The sequence below is a fragment of the Eutrigla gurnardus genome, assembly GCF_963514095.1.
Source record: "Eutrigla gurnardus genome assembly, chromosome: 20".
Classification (NCBI taxonomy): domain Eukaryota; kingdom Metazoa; phylum Chordata; class Actinopteri; order Perciformes; family Triglidae; genus Eutrigla; species Eutrigla gurnardus.
Window position 1 is genome coordinate 21,249,360 of NC_139931.1, and position 19,351 is coordinate 21,268,710.

The 19,351-nt window shown below is 42.4% G+C and overlaps 1 protein-coding gene and 1 long non-coding RNA gene across 3 annotated transcripts in view; one reads left to right on the forward strand and one right to left on the reverse strand.

Annotated features, from left to right (window-relative positions):
- Positions 1 to 752: 752 nt before the first annotated feature.
- Positions 753 to 1,852, forward strand: LOC311030486. 2 transcript variants are annotated; one of them, XR_014598990.1, is made up of 4 exons: positions 753 to 890; positions 1,042 to 1,108; positions 1,283 to 1,448; positions 1,637 to 1,852. It is a non-coding gene; the product is annotated as an uncharacterized lncRNA (long non-coding RNA). The 2 variants fall into 2 exon arrangements; XR_014598991.1 differs by lacking the exon at positions 753 to 890 and having other exon boundaries at positions 981 to 1,108.
- A 4,393-nt stretch (positions 1,853 to 6,245) lies between these two features.
- LOC311030465 (syntaxin-binding protein 4) overlaps positions 6,246 to 19,351 on the reverse strand; it is a gene marked incomplete at its 5' end in the record, with an annotated part of 313,894 nt that continues 300,788 nt past the window's right edge. The window contains one exon of the mRNA XM_084036231.1: positions 6,246 to 6,510. Coding sequence (XP_083892357.1) covers positions 6,328 to 6,510 — 183 coding nt within the window. The 3' untranslated portion in view covers positions 6,246 to 6,327. The remainder of the gene's footprint in view (positions 6,511 to 19,351) is intronic.

Here is a 19,351-nt window from a genome sequence, read left to right on the forward strand (position 1 = left end):
CAGTTCAGCTTCATATCAAACCGGGGCAACATGGCCGAACATAACGCACTGTAGAGTACACGTAGCGACATTAAGCACAAACTTTTTCACTTACTTTCGCGTTCGTTTTTGACTCCAGAGCAAAAGCGGTTTTGCCGAACGGTAGCCGATCTAAGCAGGCTAATGACTAGCTAGTCTATGGGGAATATAGCGGCTCCCTGCATCGTTAGAGATATTCCACATAGACCAGCTGCTCGCCATGCATGGATAGGCTACTATTCTGCAAAAACGCTTTTGCTCTTGGTCAAGTTTCAGCTAGGGATAATATTGCCGTACACAGGTGATGTAACTCCAAAAATGTCCATTACATTTATATACAGATCATGTTTTTTACAACATACTCATGATTATAATCTGCATTCAAACTGAAATTCATATTGTTGGTTGCCTTTGTGTAATTTCTCCTTTTTCTTTTTTTCTAGGTCATCAGATGGCCAGGCTAACCATCCTGTTCAGTGTCAGGCTAAGAGTGAGGAGAAATAGATCAGGTAGGTGACGAGTTAAAATGCACCACAATGTTCCACTGTAAATTGGTTGGATGTGAGCATGTGTATGAGAATGTGTATAACTTCGTTCAGCACACAAAACAGCATACTAATGCCCCCTATTATTACTACCAGTGTGGGGTGCCTGACTGCTACAGAAAACACACAGGACTGAAAATTCATGTTTAGGAAGCAGAGGTCCTACCTGCAGGCTGCTGGGCCTATACCACCAGCTCTACCAACCTGACCCATCAGCTCTACCAGCTGACCCATCAGCTCTACCACCTGACCCATCAGCTCTACCAGCTGACCCATCAGCTCTACCACCTGACCCATCAGCTCTACCACCTGACGCATCCTTGAAATGTAAAGATTTTTTATTCAAATATTTAAAATGTAAAATGAGTGATTACTTTAGACGCCATTTATTACCTTGTATGATTTACTACCTCTGACCAATGAACAATATTTATCCTTTAATGTTAAATCCATGCTATTGTGTGTTACTATGTTACAGCCATGTGCCACTGCTGTGGACATTAGTACTCCAGAATGCCCCAGCACCTCCTGCTTGTTCATTCAAGGTAATGTTACTTGGATCTAGTATCAACATTTCTAACTCAGTATTTTGTTTTGATTCTAGAAATCTACATCACCACAATAAATAATGATAACAAATTACATTTGTATAACCCTTTGTATCTGAAGCAGATCTCAAAGTGCTCATAACACATGATGTTGTATCTATTCATTTTCAGGTGACATGATGAAGCCCTCTGGATGGCTGATATCCATCGAGGGACATGTCGTGATGGGCCCACACCCTTTGTTTTTACACGGAGTAGCTGCTTTCTTCAGCAGCTATTAAGTCTTCAACCTCGAGTATCCTGCTGCTGGATCGGCGACGCTGGAGTTCATTCAAAGGTATTGTATAAAGATCTCTTTTAACCTTGTAATTCACATTATAGTACAGGCTTCCAACTCAATGATTGTCTTGAGTTCTAAATTGCTGACAATGGAGGTACCTGAGGCTAGCCTGGTGAGACCATCCTGATCTCGCAAACTCATCCATAAATCTATTTAAAACTGAAACTATCTTTGCTTATTAACAGGTGCTTCCTGGGCATCAATCCTGGAAGAGGCTCAAAGACCAAGAAGCGGACAACAATGAACCCTCATGTGAGCGCCCTTTTGAGGAAACCTATTGACTTTGAGTGGCCATCATAGTGAGACAGGTAGTTGACTCGCAAGTTTCTGCACAATTTATCTGCATTTTAAGATTGCTTTGGAAAGTTTGACTAGGAAGTTGAATTTCTTGTATTCTTGAATTTCTTGACATTTGCTGTATGTTGACAAATATTTATTTGTTAATAAATATGCCATTGGGCTAACATTGACTTTACCTCAGAGTTGTTTGTTATTTTACAACAATGCATTGTAATATCACAATACTGAAATCACAGTAAATTGCTGTAATCCTTACCGTGAAAGTCATGCAAAATGTATCCAATAATTTATGTGAATTCACAGTAAAAGTACAGGGCCTTGTTGTAATGATGTACAGCAAAAGGTTGTAATTCCCCAGTAATGTACTGTAATATCACAGTAATTGCATTGCCATAGAAGCTGTAAAGTTACAGTATACAGTTGTGCTTTTACAACAATGCATTGTAATATCACAATACTGAAATCACAGTAAATTGCTGTGACTTAATTCACAGTATATTGCTGTAATCCTTACTGTGAAAGTCATGCAAAATGTATCCAATAATTTATTGTGAATTCACAGCGTAAAATTTTGCAGTGTAATGTTATCTTGCTGGGCAACTGTTTCAAGAATCCATCTTCATCATCTAACATCATGACTGTGGGACCATGTGTTTTCTCTCAGGTTGGAGTTCACGGTGGGCAGCAAGGCGCTGAACCGCTTCCGTCTGATCGAAAGGCATTTTTTCAGAAACCTCTTACTCAAAACCTTCGACTTTGAGATCGGCTTCTGCATCCCACATAGTAGAAACACCTGCGAGCACATTTACTGCTTACCAGACCTGGCACCTGAAACAGGTACGATCACGACTACACACCAGCACAGTTTCATGGCAGTTTGTTAAATAGTCACGCAATTGGTATCTAGTAATTTGTGACGGCCATTTTCCATTTGTTTGTTGGGCTATTGCTATTGGGTTTTCACTTACATTTACATTTGGGGCATTTAGCAGACACTTTTATTCTATTTGTTGGAAGAAATTGCAACAGTATATCGCCATCAGTAAAGTAAGGATTTCACAAGATCAAGTTTCAAGCACGCCAATGTAATCATTGAGTTGGTACCTTTAATTTACGATGATATACTCCAATTTAACCATAATATTTTAATGGAACAATAATCACACAGAGAAAAATCACACATTAGAAGTGGAATGAATCATTTCCCAAAATGACAGCATGTTCCATTGCTTGAAGGGTAACAATGACTGTATTAGTGTGGTAATAGACGCACACTATCCATCTTACAACGTCTAACTTCTGCACCCGTCTCTCTTTTGCTCTGTTCAGTTGAGGAAATGATTTCCAACCCATTCGAGACACGCTCGGATAGTTTTTACTTTGTCAACAACAAGCTGATCATGCATCACAAAGCAGAGTACTCCTTCAGCCCACAAGGAGAAAGTGACACATCCAGGGAATAGTCGAGGTCAGTAACACCTCTTGGGTTGTTGCTTCAGGTTGTACGTTGAACGATTATTTTATATGAGGTTTAGCCAGGGCCGACCTGAGGCATAAGCGAAATAAGCGGCTGCTTGGCGCCCCAAACGTGTGTGGAGATTTTTAGGCTATGAATCTGAACAAATTTAGGTATTGCCGTTCTCCATCTAGCCATCCAGAAAATACACCAGAATACAGGAAATCACATCTACCATGTTCAGAATTTTCAGGGGGAGGACCCCCTTCCCCCATTTGCACCCACTTTTGCAGAAATAGGATGGGGATGGTCTTTATGCATCTGTGCCCAGGGAGACAGTAGTTCCTAATCTGTCACAGTATTAATACAATTTATAATGTAACATTATAGTGTGACATTTGTGTCAATAATCATCAAGCACAGATGACTCCACGGTGGTGACACTGAATATGACAAGTAAGGACATTCAAGTTCAAATGAAATGTTAAGAGATCAGTTTTACACAGAATAGTGTTACAAATATTTCAAATAAAAGGCAAACAACTTCCCTCATGTAGGAAAAGAAAATGCAGGCGGACCAAACATGTCAGACACAGATTTGAGCAAGTTTTTTCACGTTCAAGGAATGAAGAATAAATATGTGTTTTGTTTTGCTCGCTGGTGTTTGTGAAAACAAGCAAAAGGCTATAAATGATGTGGACTACAGACCCAGTAGAATAGCTATAGTAGCACGGGTCTGAGCTAACGTTTGCTATCATCACCACAAGCTAACGTTGTGCATGGAACTGTAATGTAGTGGGTCATGATGACTATATTACATTTCTATATCATGGATAAATTCTGGATATATTATGGAATATTATGGATATCAGACATTTTCACTCCTTGAAATCAATTAGCCTGTCAATATGTTCCTCGAATCATAAACTGTGAAAGATATATATCGTGCTATTTTATGACCAAAATAGTTGGTTAACATTTTGACCACTAGATGGTAGTAGTAGCTCTCCATCCCTCTCTCGTCTGCTCCTATCTTCTCCTCTCCTCCCTCTCTCCTCTGCTCCTATCTTCTCCTCTCCATCCCTCTCTCCTCTGCTCCTCTCCTCTCCTGTCTTCTCCTCTCTGTTTCCGTTTCCGGTGATCGTGAGTGTGAGTGGCGGTGTGGTGGTGGCGCGGAGTTTGGTTTTTGAGTTTATGGTTTTGGGTACTGCCCTTCAGCTGATTCTTCACTGTTTCTAACTGCATGATCAGGTAAGCCTTTCTAACTGTTTGCATTGTGTGTAAAACGTGAGGTCGTGGGTGCTGGTGTTTTTTCCCGCTCCCGGAGGAATGGCGTCAGCTGGGTCGCCACCTCCGTCCATTAGACTGGGGGTGCAGTCGAATAGTCTTTTTTGCTTAGGAAGGTTCCTAACTGAAGAAGTGACCCGGAAGTAAACAAGTGGCCGCCATGATAAGAGCCGTTTGGATTCTCTAAATGCAAAGGAAATGAGCTCCAATGCTTCCTTTCAAAGCTCCTTTAGCATAGGATGCAACGGACCTTCCTATACGAAAGGAAAGGAGATTACGCCGACCCACAATTCTTTGGGAGAGCAACATTCAAAGTGCCGCTCATGAAAACAAACGATATGTGCATTTACATATTTAACAATGACTTTCATGCAGACATATAGTAATTGGAGTTGTGTTGATAAATGTGTGTGGACAGTGATAATAATTTAATGATATTTTTATTTATTTCAATCATGTTACAAATGTTTGACAGAAACGAAACTAAAACCACAAATGAAATACAGCAAACGGTCAAACAGGAAGGAGGAGCTGCTGGACCTGAAGCCAGTCAGTGAACCAGCTGGCGCGGCCCCCACGACACGGTGGGCGGTGCCGTGAGTGATATTGGTGCGTGAGTGATGTTGGGGCCGCGGCTGAAGGTACTCGACTTGATGTAGCCGCCTGCAGCGTGCTACCTAACGTGATGTATTGTGGGTTGAAGCGATGCATGATGACTAGAATTTGTGTCCGACTTACCAGCCGACTGCAAAGACGTCACAGGTTTGCGACCATATCACGTGATCCAAGACATCGCGGGAACAAGTTTTTAAGGGCCGCTTCTTGCAGCGATTGGTCTAGCGCGGTCTACGGTGGCTGTAACCGGCTTGTCCACACCTCCGCTACAGCGGAATGGTTCTCATTGGTTAAAAGTTCAATGACGTGTGTTCAGGTCCGCACTTGGCGGCCACCTTGTGGTGAAATGATTTGCCTTTTTATTTTGGTCGCTTTGATCTCATGGCTTGATTTAAAGTTCTGTGCATTGTGCTGTGAGCAGGCCTATTTATATGATGTGAGGTCTGGTTAATACAAACATAGAATGATAATACAAATATACTGAAAAAAATGTGTGTATGTATGTATTTATATATACACTCAACAAAAATATAAACGCAACACTTTTGTTTTTGCTCCCATTTTTCATGAGATGGACTTAAAGATCTAAAATTCATTCCAGATACACAATATTACCATTTCTCTCAAACATTGTTCACAAATCTGTCTAAATGTGTGATAGTGAGCACTTCTGCTTTGCTGAGATAATCCATCCCACCTCACAGGTGTGCCACATCAAGATGCTGATCTGACATCATGATTAGTGCACAGGTGTACCTTATACTGCCCACAATAAAAGGCCACTCTGAAATGTGCAGTTTTGTCTCACAGCAAAATGCCACAGATGCCACAAGCATTGAGGGAGCGTGCAATTGGCATGCTGACAGCAGGAATGTCAACCAGATCTGTTGCTCGTGCATTGAATGTTCATTTCTCCACCATAAGCCGTCTCCAAAGGCGTTTCAGAGAATGTGGCAGTACATCCAACCGGCCTCACAACCGCAGACCACGTGTAACCACACCAGCCCAGGACCTCCACATCCAGCAGGTTCACCTCCAAGATCGTCTGAGACCAGCCACTCAGACAGCTGCTGAAACAATTGGTTTGCATAACCAAACAATTTCTGCACAAACTGTCAGAAACCGTCTCTGGGAAGCTCAACTGCATGCTCGTCGTCCTCATCGGGGTCTTGACCTGACTCCAGCTCGTCGCCGTAACAGACTTGAGTGGGCAAATGCTCACATTCGATGGCGTCTGGCACGTTGGAGAGGTGTTCTCTTCACGGATGAATCTCGGTTTACATTGTTCAGGGCAGATGGCAGACAGCGTGTGTGGCGTCGTGTGGGTGAGCGCTTTGCTGATGTCAATGTTGTGGATCGAGTGGCCCATGGTGGTGGTGGGGTTATGGTATGGGCAGGCATCTGTTATGGACGAAGAACACAGGTGCATTTTATTGATGGCATTTTGAATGCACAGAGATACCGTGATGAGATCCTGAGGCCCATTGTTGTGCCATACATCCATGAACATCACCTCATGTTTCAGCAAGATAGTGCATGGCCCCATGTTGCAAGGATCTGTACACAATTCTTGGAAGCTGAAAATGTCCCAGTTCTTGCATGGCCAGCATACTCACCGGACATGTCACCCATTGAGCATGTTTGGGATGTACTTGACCGGCGTATACGACAGCGTGTACCAGTTCCCACTAATATCCAGCAACTTCGCACAGCCATTGAAGAGGAGTGGACCAACATTCCACAGGCCACAATTGACAATCTGATAAACTCTATGCGAAGAAGATGTGTTGCACTGCATGAGGCAAATGGTGGTCACACCAGATACTGACTGGTTCTGAGTCCCCAGACCCCCAATAAAGCAAAAAAATGCACATTTCAGGGTGGCCTTTTATTGTGGACAGTCTAAGGCACACCTGTGCACTAATAATGATGTCAGATCAGCATCTTGATGTGGCACACCTGTGAGGTGGGATGGATTATCTCAGCAAAGCAGAAGTGCTCACTATCACACATTTAGACTGATTTGTGAACAATGTTTGAGAGAAATGGTAATATTGTGTATCTGGAATGAATTTTTAGATCTTTAAGTCCATCTCATGAAAAATGGGAGCAAAAACAAAAGTGTTGCGTTTATATTTTTGTTGAGTGTATATATATATATATATATATATATATATATATAAATATATGTGTATGTATGTATATATATATATATATATATATATATATATAATAACATATCTCTTTGGTTTGCTGCTGTGTTCTATTGCTTGAGCACCACCAGTCACGTTGACTTTGTTGTCCGACTTGACGGCGTTTGGCTACGGTCTCTTTTAGAGTCCGCCCCCTCAGACACCTGCAGCTCTCGTCGGCGTGATAAGTCAAGTCAAGCCAAGACCATCCTGATTGTCTATGTGAAAAACCGTGCAATGCATTCTGGTAGCGTCGCGGCGAATGTCGAGAGACGGCGCGCGAGTTGGCCGCTCCTCATTTGCATAAAGTTGAAGTCGAATCTACTTCATGCTAATCAGAGGCGCGACTCGCCACCTCGGGAACGCTCGCGAACGGTCGCGAAAATCTTCTAAACTGAATGTTGTCGATCTAAAATAAAGACGGATTCAGCAACTGCATAGCTTATTTCTACTACAAACTATTTTCGTAAAATAAGAGAAGTTTCCAAACGAGCCGCCATGTTGGTCTGCGTGAACTCTGGAGCAGACAGGACAGCTGTGAAAGCGATCGTCCAATCAGGTGCAGCCATGAACTGTACGCGTGATTGTTTGAAGGAGAGCGCCTGTCAATCATCCTCTAGTGGCAGCCCACCAAGCGTGCAATACTGGGAAGCGGCGCGTCCACTCGCGTTTAAAATCGCCCCTGTGGACAGGGGCGCGATGTTGCGAGCGTTGGTGCTCCCGGTGATGCTGTTGTGGCTAGCATTGCTTCGGTGTCTGACGCGGGCGCCGCAGGATTTAAATTGTGAAGACAGCCACGCTGACAGGGAAGAACGGAGTCAGCAGGAGCAACAGGTCCAAATGGACACAGACAATGCGAACAGCTCTCAGTTCGCAGGCAAACACAGTCCCAGTACATAAAACAGGCTTCAACTGTCCCTTCAGCCAGAGACATCACCAGTGAAGAACAGAGTGAGCTCAACACCCAGTTTTTATGTGAAGGTACAGATTCTGATTCAGACTCAGAAGTGTCTGTGGAAGCACGAGAAACATTGATGATCTCTACTCTCTAGAAGACATTTATCACTTTTTGGACGTAGCCTTCAAAAAGTCTGTCAAAGTAAGCGATTATTTCAGTGGTACTGATAAGTTCATTAAATCTGTGGATATGCTAAAGAGACTGGTCAGCTTTGATCTTCTGAACGAGAAGAAGCGATTTCGCCTTAAAAAACACATCACGACTCTGAGAAAAGCCAAAGTGGGTAGAACTTCAAGTAGGCTAAAAAAAGTACCATGATCATGCTTTTACTGGACTCTGCTCTTTTCATCCTGTCTGTTCCTCCTCTATCCCCTCTCCATGCAGCACATTAAAATAGGGACTTTAAACATCAATGGTGGGAGGGACTTGCATAAAAGAGGTTTAATTTCTGAAGTCTCCACCCAGAAAAGAGTTGATGTGCTGTTTCTGCAGGAGACGCATACCGTCTCAGCAGATGAGATAGACTGGGGCTTATGGTGGGAGGGCTCATACACCCTCAGCCATGGCACTAACTTCAGTGCAGGGGTAGCCATTTTGTTTAGAGAATCAGCAAATGCAGTGGTCCTCTCTTCTACTGAAGTGGTGAAGGGTCGGCTGTTGATAGTCCGAGCCGAAGTAAAGAGCTCAGTTTTCGTTTTCGTCAATGTATATGCTCCTAACCAAGGATGAGACAGGATGGCTTTCTTTACTCTCCTGGAAAAGGAGTTAAGTAAATACCATCAGGAACAGCTAGTTATCGCTGGGGATTTTAACTGTACATTAGATTTTACCATGGATAGGACAGGTGTCGAACCCCACCCACAGTCATCTCGGTGCCTTAAAAGCAGGGCCGGCTCTTGGCATAGGCGATATAGGCGGTCGCCTAGAGCGCCATCTGCTGGAGGGGCGCCGCGAGAATTTAAAAAAAAAAAAATTTAAAACAATGAAAATAAAAATGATTTTCTATTCCCAGTCGCCCTCATTTGTGTGTTCTCTCTTGAAAATAATAAATATTAACAAATGAATAAACAATAATGTTCCTAAAATGTGGTGCTGCTGAATCACATGACGGGTGACCTCAGGGTCAGAGCAGGGATCAGAGGTCAGGTCACAGACAGGTGAAGCTTTTGTTATTAACGACATGAAAAGGCCGTCCAAGCCCTCGGGAGCGCAAAACCGCAAGAGACGAAAAGAAGAGGAGAAGAGGAAATTACAATATAAAGGTAACATTAGCCTGTACAATTTTTTTTAATTGTGCCGTTTTGTGTGAAGACGTTTTATTAGCGCTATTTATTTAAAACAATAAATGTTTTCATATTTCTGCTTGCTAGCTACATCGTGTTTAATGTGAAAATGCGCACTGCATCAGCGCTGTTTATATTTGTGATGAGTTTTCATTAGTTTTCAGAAAAGTAATGAAAACTCATCACAAACATAAACAGCGGTGATGATAACTGTTATCATCTCTGCCTGCCTGGATGTCCAGTCTGATTTGGTATTTTATTTCAGTTTCATCACGTCATCATTATGTTTGAGTGTGTTGAAAATTAATTTGACCATAGTCATCACTAGTATATTAACACCTGTGTGCCCACTGACACAGTTGTGGTGCTGGTGCTTAGTTCTACTATTGTCTTATCACGTTTGATATTGTGTTGAAAATCAGTAGCCAAGTGATGCAAAATGCAAGCTGCAGCAAGTTATTTTTTTTTCTTATTATTACTTGTTATGGATTGTAATGTAATACATTTACTCTGTCTGTCTAGATGCACTCAGAAAATATTTGACTCCTGAAACACCTTCTGGAGAGGGGCCTTCTGATGCATCCACAGGGACACCACTCTCTGAAGCATGTAAGTTTATCCAATTGTTTGTGGTCTCTGACACACTACTATGTTATTGTTGTTGTTACTGAATGGTAGTAAATCTAATTTTAAATCTAATTTTTAAAATTAATTGATTTATTAAGTGAGATTGACACAACAAACTTAATGCAGTGGTGTGACAGTATGGATGTGCTCTGTTTAAATACAGCTACAAGTGAGGCACCATGCAGCAGCAGCACATCAACCACAGCACCAACCTCTGCAAGTCAGCATGAAGCAGGTGAGTTCTGTAATTAAATGTTGTAGTCACATCACTGAACAATACAACTGTTATTCCTAATTCATGCTTAAGATGTGTTTATTGCCTGATGTCCTGTAATTTGTAAATCATTGTGTGACTTTACTAATACTGAAGGATTAAAATTTATATTTGCATATGTGTTTGATTTTCTTGCAGGTGAAGGGACAAGCACAGCGTGCACTGTTTCACAGCCTGAGGACACCCCAGGCCCATCAACAGATCCTCAGGTCCATGAAATAACTCTCAAGGCAGCACCATTAGACCCTGCTGAATGGCCTTCCCTGTCTGATAAGGTGAGGGTGGAGTTAGTCCACAGAGGGCCATATCAGCTGAAACCGGACTTTGAATTCCCAAAAAGAGGAGATGGGAGAAGTTGCCATCACCACTACTTCCATAGACACTTAATCAATGGGGAAAAGATCAGGAGAACTTGGATGGTATATTCCATTAAAAACAACAGTTTGTACTGCTTCTGTTGCAAGCTGTTCTCACAAAAACCATATAAACTAATCAGTGATGGACTAAATGACTGGAAGAATTGCAGCGATGTACTTAAAAGTCATGAGAACAGTCCAGAACATTGGAAACACATGACCTCATGGAAGGAGCTTGAAACTCGTCTTGACAAGGAACAAACAATAGACAGAGTTGAGATGGCACTAATAGAAGCTGAAAGGAGGCGGTGGCGTGAAGTGTTGACCAGGTTAGTGGCCATTATACAGTCACTGGCAGAGCGAAATATTGCTCTCAGGGGAACCACAGAAAGACTCCATGAACCAGATAATGGAAACTTCCTGAAAGAAGTAGAGGGGGGGCGCTAGTGAGCAGCGCATGGAGTAGACGTGCTTTTAGGGGCTCTTCCCTGCCAATATGTAAAATTATTATTTTGACAGTCTCGTACATAATTCTATCAGCCTCGGGAACAACTGTACACATTAGGGGCCTAACCAGTTAAGTTTATGCAACGACATGCCGAGGAAGTCATCAAAAAACGTTGAGGGGCCTCCATCATCCTCTGCTTCGGCTAGAGCTGGTGCTAACAGTGCTAGCGCTAGCCAGCCAGCTCATGACTCCAGCGACAGCGACAGCGACAGCGACACCGAGCTGTTGCCGTCAACCTGGGAGAAAGTTTCCGACAAGATCCTGGGACACATGAACAGCAGGTTTGATAAATTAGAGCAAACACTTCAAGTAGTGCAGAGCTCTCAAAGGGAACTATTGGAGAAGGTTGAAACAGTGGAAGAACAAGTGCTGGACCATGAGAGCCGCTTAACCTGCTTGGAGAAGACAGTCTCTGGCCTGAAGGATGAGAACAACGCGCTGAGGCTAAAAGTGGATGACCTCGAAGGCCGGTCGCGTCGCAATAATATCAAGATTATCGGCATTCCTGAGCAGGAAGAGGGCGGTAAACCAACCGAATTCATCGAGGCATTAATCCCGAAGCTTTTTGGAAATGATAGTTTTCAGTCACCGGTGGTTATCGACCGGGCGCACCGGATCCTGCGGCCGCCGCCCACAGCTGGAGCTAAGCCTCGCGCCATTATCGCCAGGGTCCACTTCTATCGGGAGAAGGAGCTCATACTTCGCCTCCGGAGGGAACGACAACTAGAGTATAAAGGCAACAAGGTGCTCATTTTCCCGGATTACACGCCTGAGGTGATGCGGCAGCGGCGTGAGTACACCGAGGCCCAGCGGATGCTACGGGAGCTAAAGGTGGAGCACAGTCTACTTTTCCCAGCGAGGCTCCGGATAAAGCACAAGGAGCGGTTCAAGGTCTTCAGTACACCGAGTGAGGCAATGACTTTTATCAACACTGACTTAAAGAACTTATCTTAAGACAGGTGCTACATTTCTTACTCAGGTAACTGGGTTCAACACACTGAGAGACTGTCAGTCTAACTTTTCTGACTCAGGGCAATTCTGTTTGTTTGGCAGCGGAACTGGGCTAAGTTAGCTATCACAGCTTTAATAGCCAGTTAGGTTTGAAAGCGGGTTTCAGGCCGTGCGTGTAGCGGCCCCGAGCATGAAGGGATGCCTGTGCTTCGTTTGGGGGAGTGCTTGCGGGCGGGTAGGGGACATGTTCAGGTTCATGGGTTTGTTTGAGGGTGTTACCTCAGGTTACAATGGATGTTCTTTGTGTGTCTTGTTTTATTATATTTTGTGCACTTTTGAGAGGATACCAGATTGTTTTTACTACAGGGATATTGTCAGTATCAGATAACGTAACACGTAGCAGCATAAATGATACATTTACATTGGTCTCATGGAATGTAAAGGGATTGGGTCATGTGATTAAAAGGGGTCGCGTCTTCTCGCATCTCAAATCATTAAAACCAGACGTAATTTTTCTTCAGGAAACACACATCGGTGTAAACGAGCAGCGCAGGTTGAGAGCAAATTGGATCTCACAAGTTTATCAAGCACCTTTTACCCGCAAATCTAGGGGGGTTGCTATTCTTTTCCGAAAAAATATACCATTTAGGCTTGATTGTATGACAGCAGACCCATATGGCAGGTATTTGATGATATCTGGACACATAAACTCCCTTCCAATAACGATGCTTAACATCTATGGTCCAAATATTGATAATCCTGATTTCTTCCGTAAAGCATTTGATTTGATACCGGACTCCACCCCGAATGTTATTATTGGGGGAGACTTTAATTGTTATCTGGACCCCGTCCTAGATAGGTTTTCTACAAAACCACCTCCCACTATAGCTTCAGTGGGAATTCTGAATGATTTAATTAAAACAAGGAATATGGTTGAAATATGGCGTCTGCAGCATCCTACAGATAAGGAGTTTTCTTTTTATTCTCATGTTCATAAGTCTTACACTAGGATCGACTACTTTCTGATAGCTTCTGAATTACTGCCTAGTGTTACTAATTCTACGTATCATAATATTTTAATATCTGATCACAGTCCAGTTTCTCTTAACTTCAGAAATATCCTATCTAGTCCAAAATACAGCTGGCGCTTCAACCCTCTTCTTCTTGAGGACCAGTCTTTCATTGAGCATATGAATGCACGTATAGACGAATTTCTTGTTACAAATGATAATGGGGAAGTTTCGGATTCTGTTTTGTGGGAGGCCTTCAAAGTAGGGCCACATTATTTCATTTGAATCCGCCAAGAAAAGAGAATTTAACAACCGCCTTAAGGACATTGAAAAAATGCTTCCTGTACTGGAAGAGGCTTATAAATCTTCCCTCTTATCTTCTGATTACAATAAGATCTTGAAATTGAAATATGAATATAACACCATTCTTAATAAACGTGTTGGTAGTCTTCTATTAAAAATTAAACAGAAATATTTTGAACTTGGAGATAAACCAGAGAAACTGCTAGCTAGCCAACTTAAAGGCAACAGGGCTAAACAGGCCATTCATAGGATAAAATCCAAATCAGGCAGACTCCTAACCAATCCGAGAGAGATAAATGCGTGCTTCAGGGACTTCTATAAGGAACTGTATTCTAGTAAAGTAAAGGCCACTGAAGCAGATTTCTGTAATTTTTTTGCTAATTTAAATGTTCCCCAATTAGATAGTGCGGCGAGAGATGACTTAGATGCCCCATTTTCTGAAACTGACCTCTTGAATGCTATTCGAGCCTTCCCCTCTGGAAAAACATCCGGCCCAGATGGCTTTGGCTGTGAATTTTATAAATCATTTCATGGCAAAATAGTTCCACTCATGCTGAGAATGGTGAAAGATTCTATGAGAAATAAGACGCTCCCCAGTTCATTATATGAGGCAAATATCTCCTTGCTTTTGAAAGGGGGAAGGGAAGCGGTGGACCCTGCAAGTTACAGACCGGTTGCTCTCTTAAATTGTGATCTGAAAATAATAACTAAAGTTTTGGCTACAAAATTAGGTAGGCATATTTCCACAATTATACACCCTAATCAGACTGGATTTATCCCAGGTCGGTTTTCTTTTAGTAATGTCCGTCTGCTTTTAAATACAATATATTCAGTACATGGGGAAAATACACAGGCTGCTATTTTATCTCTTGATGCCCAGAAGGCATTCGATCAGATCGAATGGCCCTACATGTCAAAGACTCTAAAGCAATTTGGTTTTGGGGAAAGTTTTATTGAATGGGTGAAAATAATTTATCTTAAACCAGTATCCTCTATTCTCACTAATTCAGATAGGTCCCAACCCTTTGAGTTACAGCGGGGTGTAAGGCAGGGCGACCCTCTTTCTCCTCTTCTCTTTGATATTACCTTGGAACCACTTGCAATAGGTATAAGGGGTCACCCAGGTATTCATGGTGTAAAGTTTGGTAATGTCGAAAGCCTGGTTAATCTGTATGCTGATGATTTATTGATCTGTTTATCAGACCCAGTGGTCTCAGTTCCCAACCTTCTGAATTATATAAAATCATTTGGAAAATTGTCTGGGTACACGATTAACTGGGACAAATGTGAGTTCATGCCATTGACTAATATGTGTCCTATTTTCTTGAAATCTTTGCCATTTAAATTAGTTACTACTCATATTAATTACCTTGGCCTTAAGATTTCCAGAAACCCCAAACTCTTACTGAAATTGAATTTTTTGGATATGGTGGATGAACTAAAAGCTAATATTAAGAACTGGAAACTGCTCCCTCTCTCAATGATTGGCCGTATTAATGCCATTAAAATGGTTGCACTTTCAAGGTTCTTGTATCTTTTTCAAAACCTCCCTATTTATTTGCCGTTACATTTTTTTAAACAACTAGATTTATTTGTCCTGTCATTTGTTTGGGCAGATAAACCCCCTCGCATTTCTAAAGCCCATCTGCAGAAGAATGTAAAAAGCGGGGGTCTCGGCCTCCCGGTTTTTAGGCATTATTACTGGGCTGCAAATGCAAGGGCTCTCATTTTCTGGCAGGGGGGTTCTCCTCATGATGACTGTTCCACTCCGCTCTGGTTAAAAATTGAATCCATGTCGGTATTACAGACTTCGCTCCCAGCGTTGCTCTTTTCAATTGCACAGCCACCCCACAAGTTATTTGGCGACAATTTTGTTCTTAGTAATTCTTTGAAGATATTGAGTCAAATAAGAAAAGCCCTTGGATTACCAAATGTTTCAATAAATGCCCCAATAACAGGTAATCATTTGTTTAAACCAGGCTTGATGGATGGGGTGTTTCTGGACTGGAGAAAGAGAGGCCTACGTTGCATTTCAGATTTTTACATAGGTAACAATTTTGCTTCTTTTCCTCTGCTCCAGGCTAGATATCACCTCCCTCAGTCACATTTTTAGCGGTATTTAAAGGTCAGACATTTTATAAGAGAACATGTTTCTGATTTCCCATTAAGACCACATAATTATAATTTTTATGATACATTTCTCTTACAACCAAACTCCAAACATTTGATTTCCCGCTTTGTCACTGCTTTTGAGACGCCAGTGAGTACCAGTCATCTCAGGGATACATGGTCAAAAGAACTGGGAGTTCCACTGTCAGAGGAACTATGGGAGGAGGGCCTGTCCAGTATACAGAAGTGTTCTATAAATTCAAGATATCGCCTAATTCAATTTAAAGTCGTACATAGACTGCATTACTCCAAAACTAAACTCAATAGAATATTTGAATCAGTGTCCCCCATGTGTGATAGATGTAACAGAGCCAAAGGTTCACTCTCACATCTATTCTGGTATTGCTCAGTGCTGGACAGCTTTTGGAGCGACATATTCAATTGGTTCTCTAAGCAATATAAAATAAATATTCAACCAGACTGTAACCTGGCTATTTTTGGTGCCTCTGAAAGGACATCGACCCTCCCTTCCCACTGTAAGCAAGCTCTCAAAACAGGCATGGTAGCAGCCAAAAAATTAATTTTACTTAACTGGAAATCTCCATCATCCCCTTGCTTTAAGAGGTGGCTTAACGAAATGGTTTTTGTTTCAAGGATGGAACAGATTCGCCTTAGTAGAGGGAATGCACCTAAGCATTATGAGAAAACATGGAAACCATTTTTGGCCTTACTTGATGAGACCTAAATGACCAATAATATGAATCAGGCTGCTATGTGGTATTTGTAATTCATTCAGCTTCCCGTATTTTTTCTGTACTGACCAAGGCTTTGATTTTCCTCTCAGGGTTCCCCTTTTTTTGTGAGTGTTTGTGTTTTGTTTTGCTCTGTTTTTTTTATTTTTTTTATTTTTTTACTCATACCCCTGATGGTAACATGAGACAGAAGGCACTGGGCCACTTTGCTTATTGTATATATCCTCATATAGTCTCTGTCTTTATTTTTCTTACTTCATTTAACAATGTCAGGTGCTGTATGCCTTTTTTTTCTGTTTTCTCTTATTTTTTGTAAAAAAATTCAAAAGTGAAAATAAAATATTAAAAAAAAAAAAAAAAAAGAAGTAGAGCTCATGGCCAAGTTTGACACAGTACTGAAGCAGCATGTAACTGACGTGGAAACACGAGTTAGCCATACATCCTATTTCGGAAAAAATATTCAAAATGAGCTCATCAGTTGCATTGGTGAAAAGATTGTTGAGGCAATGGTCCAAGAAATTCATCAGAACAAATACTTTTCAATAATTTTGGATTGCACCCCTGATTTAAGCCATAAAGAGCAACCATCTGTCATCATACGTCATGTTGCAGTTGAGGACACCCCACACATAAAAGAGCACTTTATGGGGTTCCTTGAGGTAGAGGAGTCCACAGGAGAAAGCCTTTCAACCCTCATTCTGAAGAGACTGGAAGAGCTCGGCATCCTATTTGAAGACTGTAGAGGGCAGTCTTATGATAATGGAGCAAATATGAAAGGGAAGAAGAAAGGAGTCCAGGCTAGGCTTCTTGAAAAAAACCCAAGGGCTCTATTTGTGCCATGTGGAGCACACACAGTGAATCTGGTGGTGGCTGATGCAGCAAAAAGCTCTGCAGATGCCACTTGCTACTTTGGCTACCTGCAGAAGCTGTTCACACTTTTTTCTGCCTCCACTCAGCGATGGTCCATTTTAAAAAGACATGTCACCACAACCCTGAAATCCTGGTCAGATACCAGATGGGAGAGTCGAATCAGCAGTGTAGAGGCCGTGAGATACCAGGCTGCAGAAGTCAGAGATGCACTCATAGAGGTGAGGGACAACGCCACAGACCCAACTATAAAAATCGAGGCACAATCTCTAGCTGAAGAGGTTGGATCTTACAGATTCTCAATCTGTACTGTGGTCTGGCATGACATCCTGACAAACATCAAACATGTCGGCAAATTATTGCAGTCAGAAACAATGCAAATGGATGTTGCAGTTGATCTACTCAGGAAAACTGAAGCTTCCCTTGTGGGCTACAGAGACAGTGGATTTGCTTTAGCTCAAGTGTGTGCCAAGGAGATGTGTGAAAAAACTAAGAGACAGTTCTCCTATGAGATTCCTGACCAGGAAATGACAGACGCACTAAGGAAAATGGAAGTTTCCTTTTTCAATGTGGTGGTGGATGTTTCCATTGTCTCACTGCAGGAACGATTTCAGGCATTGGGTGAAGTTGAGAAGACATTTGGTGTTCTTGTCAACTTCCCTGAGCTGCCCAATGAAGACCTGAGAAAACAATGTGAAACACTGAGCAACACCCTAAGCTGTAATGGACAGTCAGACCTGGACTGGGAGGAACTGACACAGGAGTTGCAGAGTTTCCCAGACATGGAAAAGGGGAAAAAGACAACATTTGAACTTCTCAGCTTCCTACAGGAGAAGAAACTGAAGGAAGTTTACCCTAACATGTGGGTGGCCCTGAGGATTGCTGTCACGATTCCTGTGACAGTGGCTGCTGCAGAGAGGAGCTTCTCCAAATTGAAGCTGATCAAAACCTACCTGAGATCCACCATGTCTCAAGAGCGGTTAAATGGACTTGCACTGATGAGCATCAACCGTGAAGTGTCTAGGCAGGTGTCATTTGATGATACCATAGATGCTTTTGCTGCAAGGAAGTCCAGACGTGTACAATTTTAGTTGAAGTGAAAGACACGCTGGAAAGAGTTACCTGAAAGTTTGTTGTTGTTGTTCAAATGAAACTGTTGTGATTGTTCTTGTGGTTGCTGTAATTCAATACTTGAAAGTTGTGATTTTTTGCTGTTTGCTGTTGTTGTTCAAATTAAAAATGTGTGATTGTTCATTTGGCTGGTGTAATTCGTGTGTGTGTGTGTGTGGGGGGGGGGGGGGGGGGGGGGGCACCGGAGAGCAATCTCGCCTAGGGCACAAAATTAGGTAGAGCATCATGACACAATTTGATCTGGTAGACACTTGGAGGGTGAAACATCCACAGTCCAGGCAGTACACATGGGTGAGGGTCAGCAGTCATAGGGCGATGGCAGGCAGACTAGACAGATTATACATCTCAAAAACTCTAAACTCCAGACTAATCCATAGCAGCATAAATCCAGTTGGCTTTACTGACCATCATTTTGTCAGCTTAGATTTGGTCAGCTCGCCTGGTGAAAGGGTTAAATCCTGCTGGGCTTTCAATAACAAGCTACTGCAAGATACTTTCTTCTGTCAAAGTTTTAAGGTCTTCTGGAAACAATGGAGCAGTAGAAAAGGGTTTTTTGTTTCCTTAAAGCAGTGGTGGGAGGTTGGCAAGGCACAAATCAGGGTGTTCTGGCAGTATACTTCTCACTCCACTGCTAGGATCAAGGCAGCAGTCCAGGAGCTAGAAGCTAACATCATTAGCATTGAGGAAGGACCACACAGAGATGCTGACCTCACCAACATGGGTCCCCTGCTGCAGGAGAAGAGGAGGGAGCTGAGCTCTTTTCTGAAGGAGAGAGTGAAGGGAGCCTCGTTAGGTCCCGTTTCCTCCAGCTGAACGACATAGACGCCCCAAGTTCCTTCTTTTTTAACCTGGAGAGATCAGTGGCTCAGAGGAAGCAGATGACATGCCTCAAGCTGCCAGGAGGTAGAACCACTACAAACC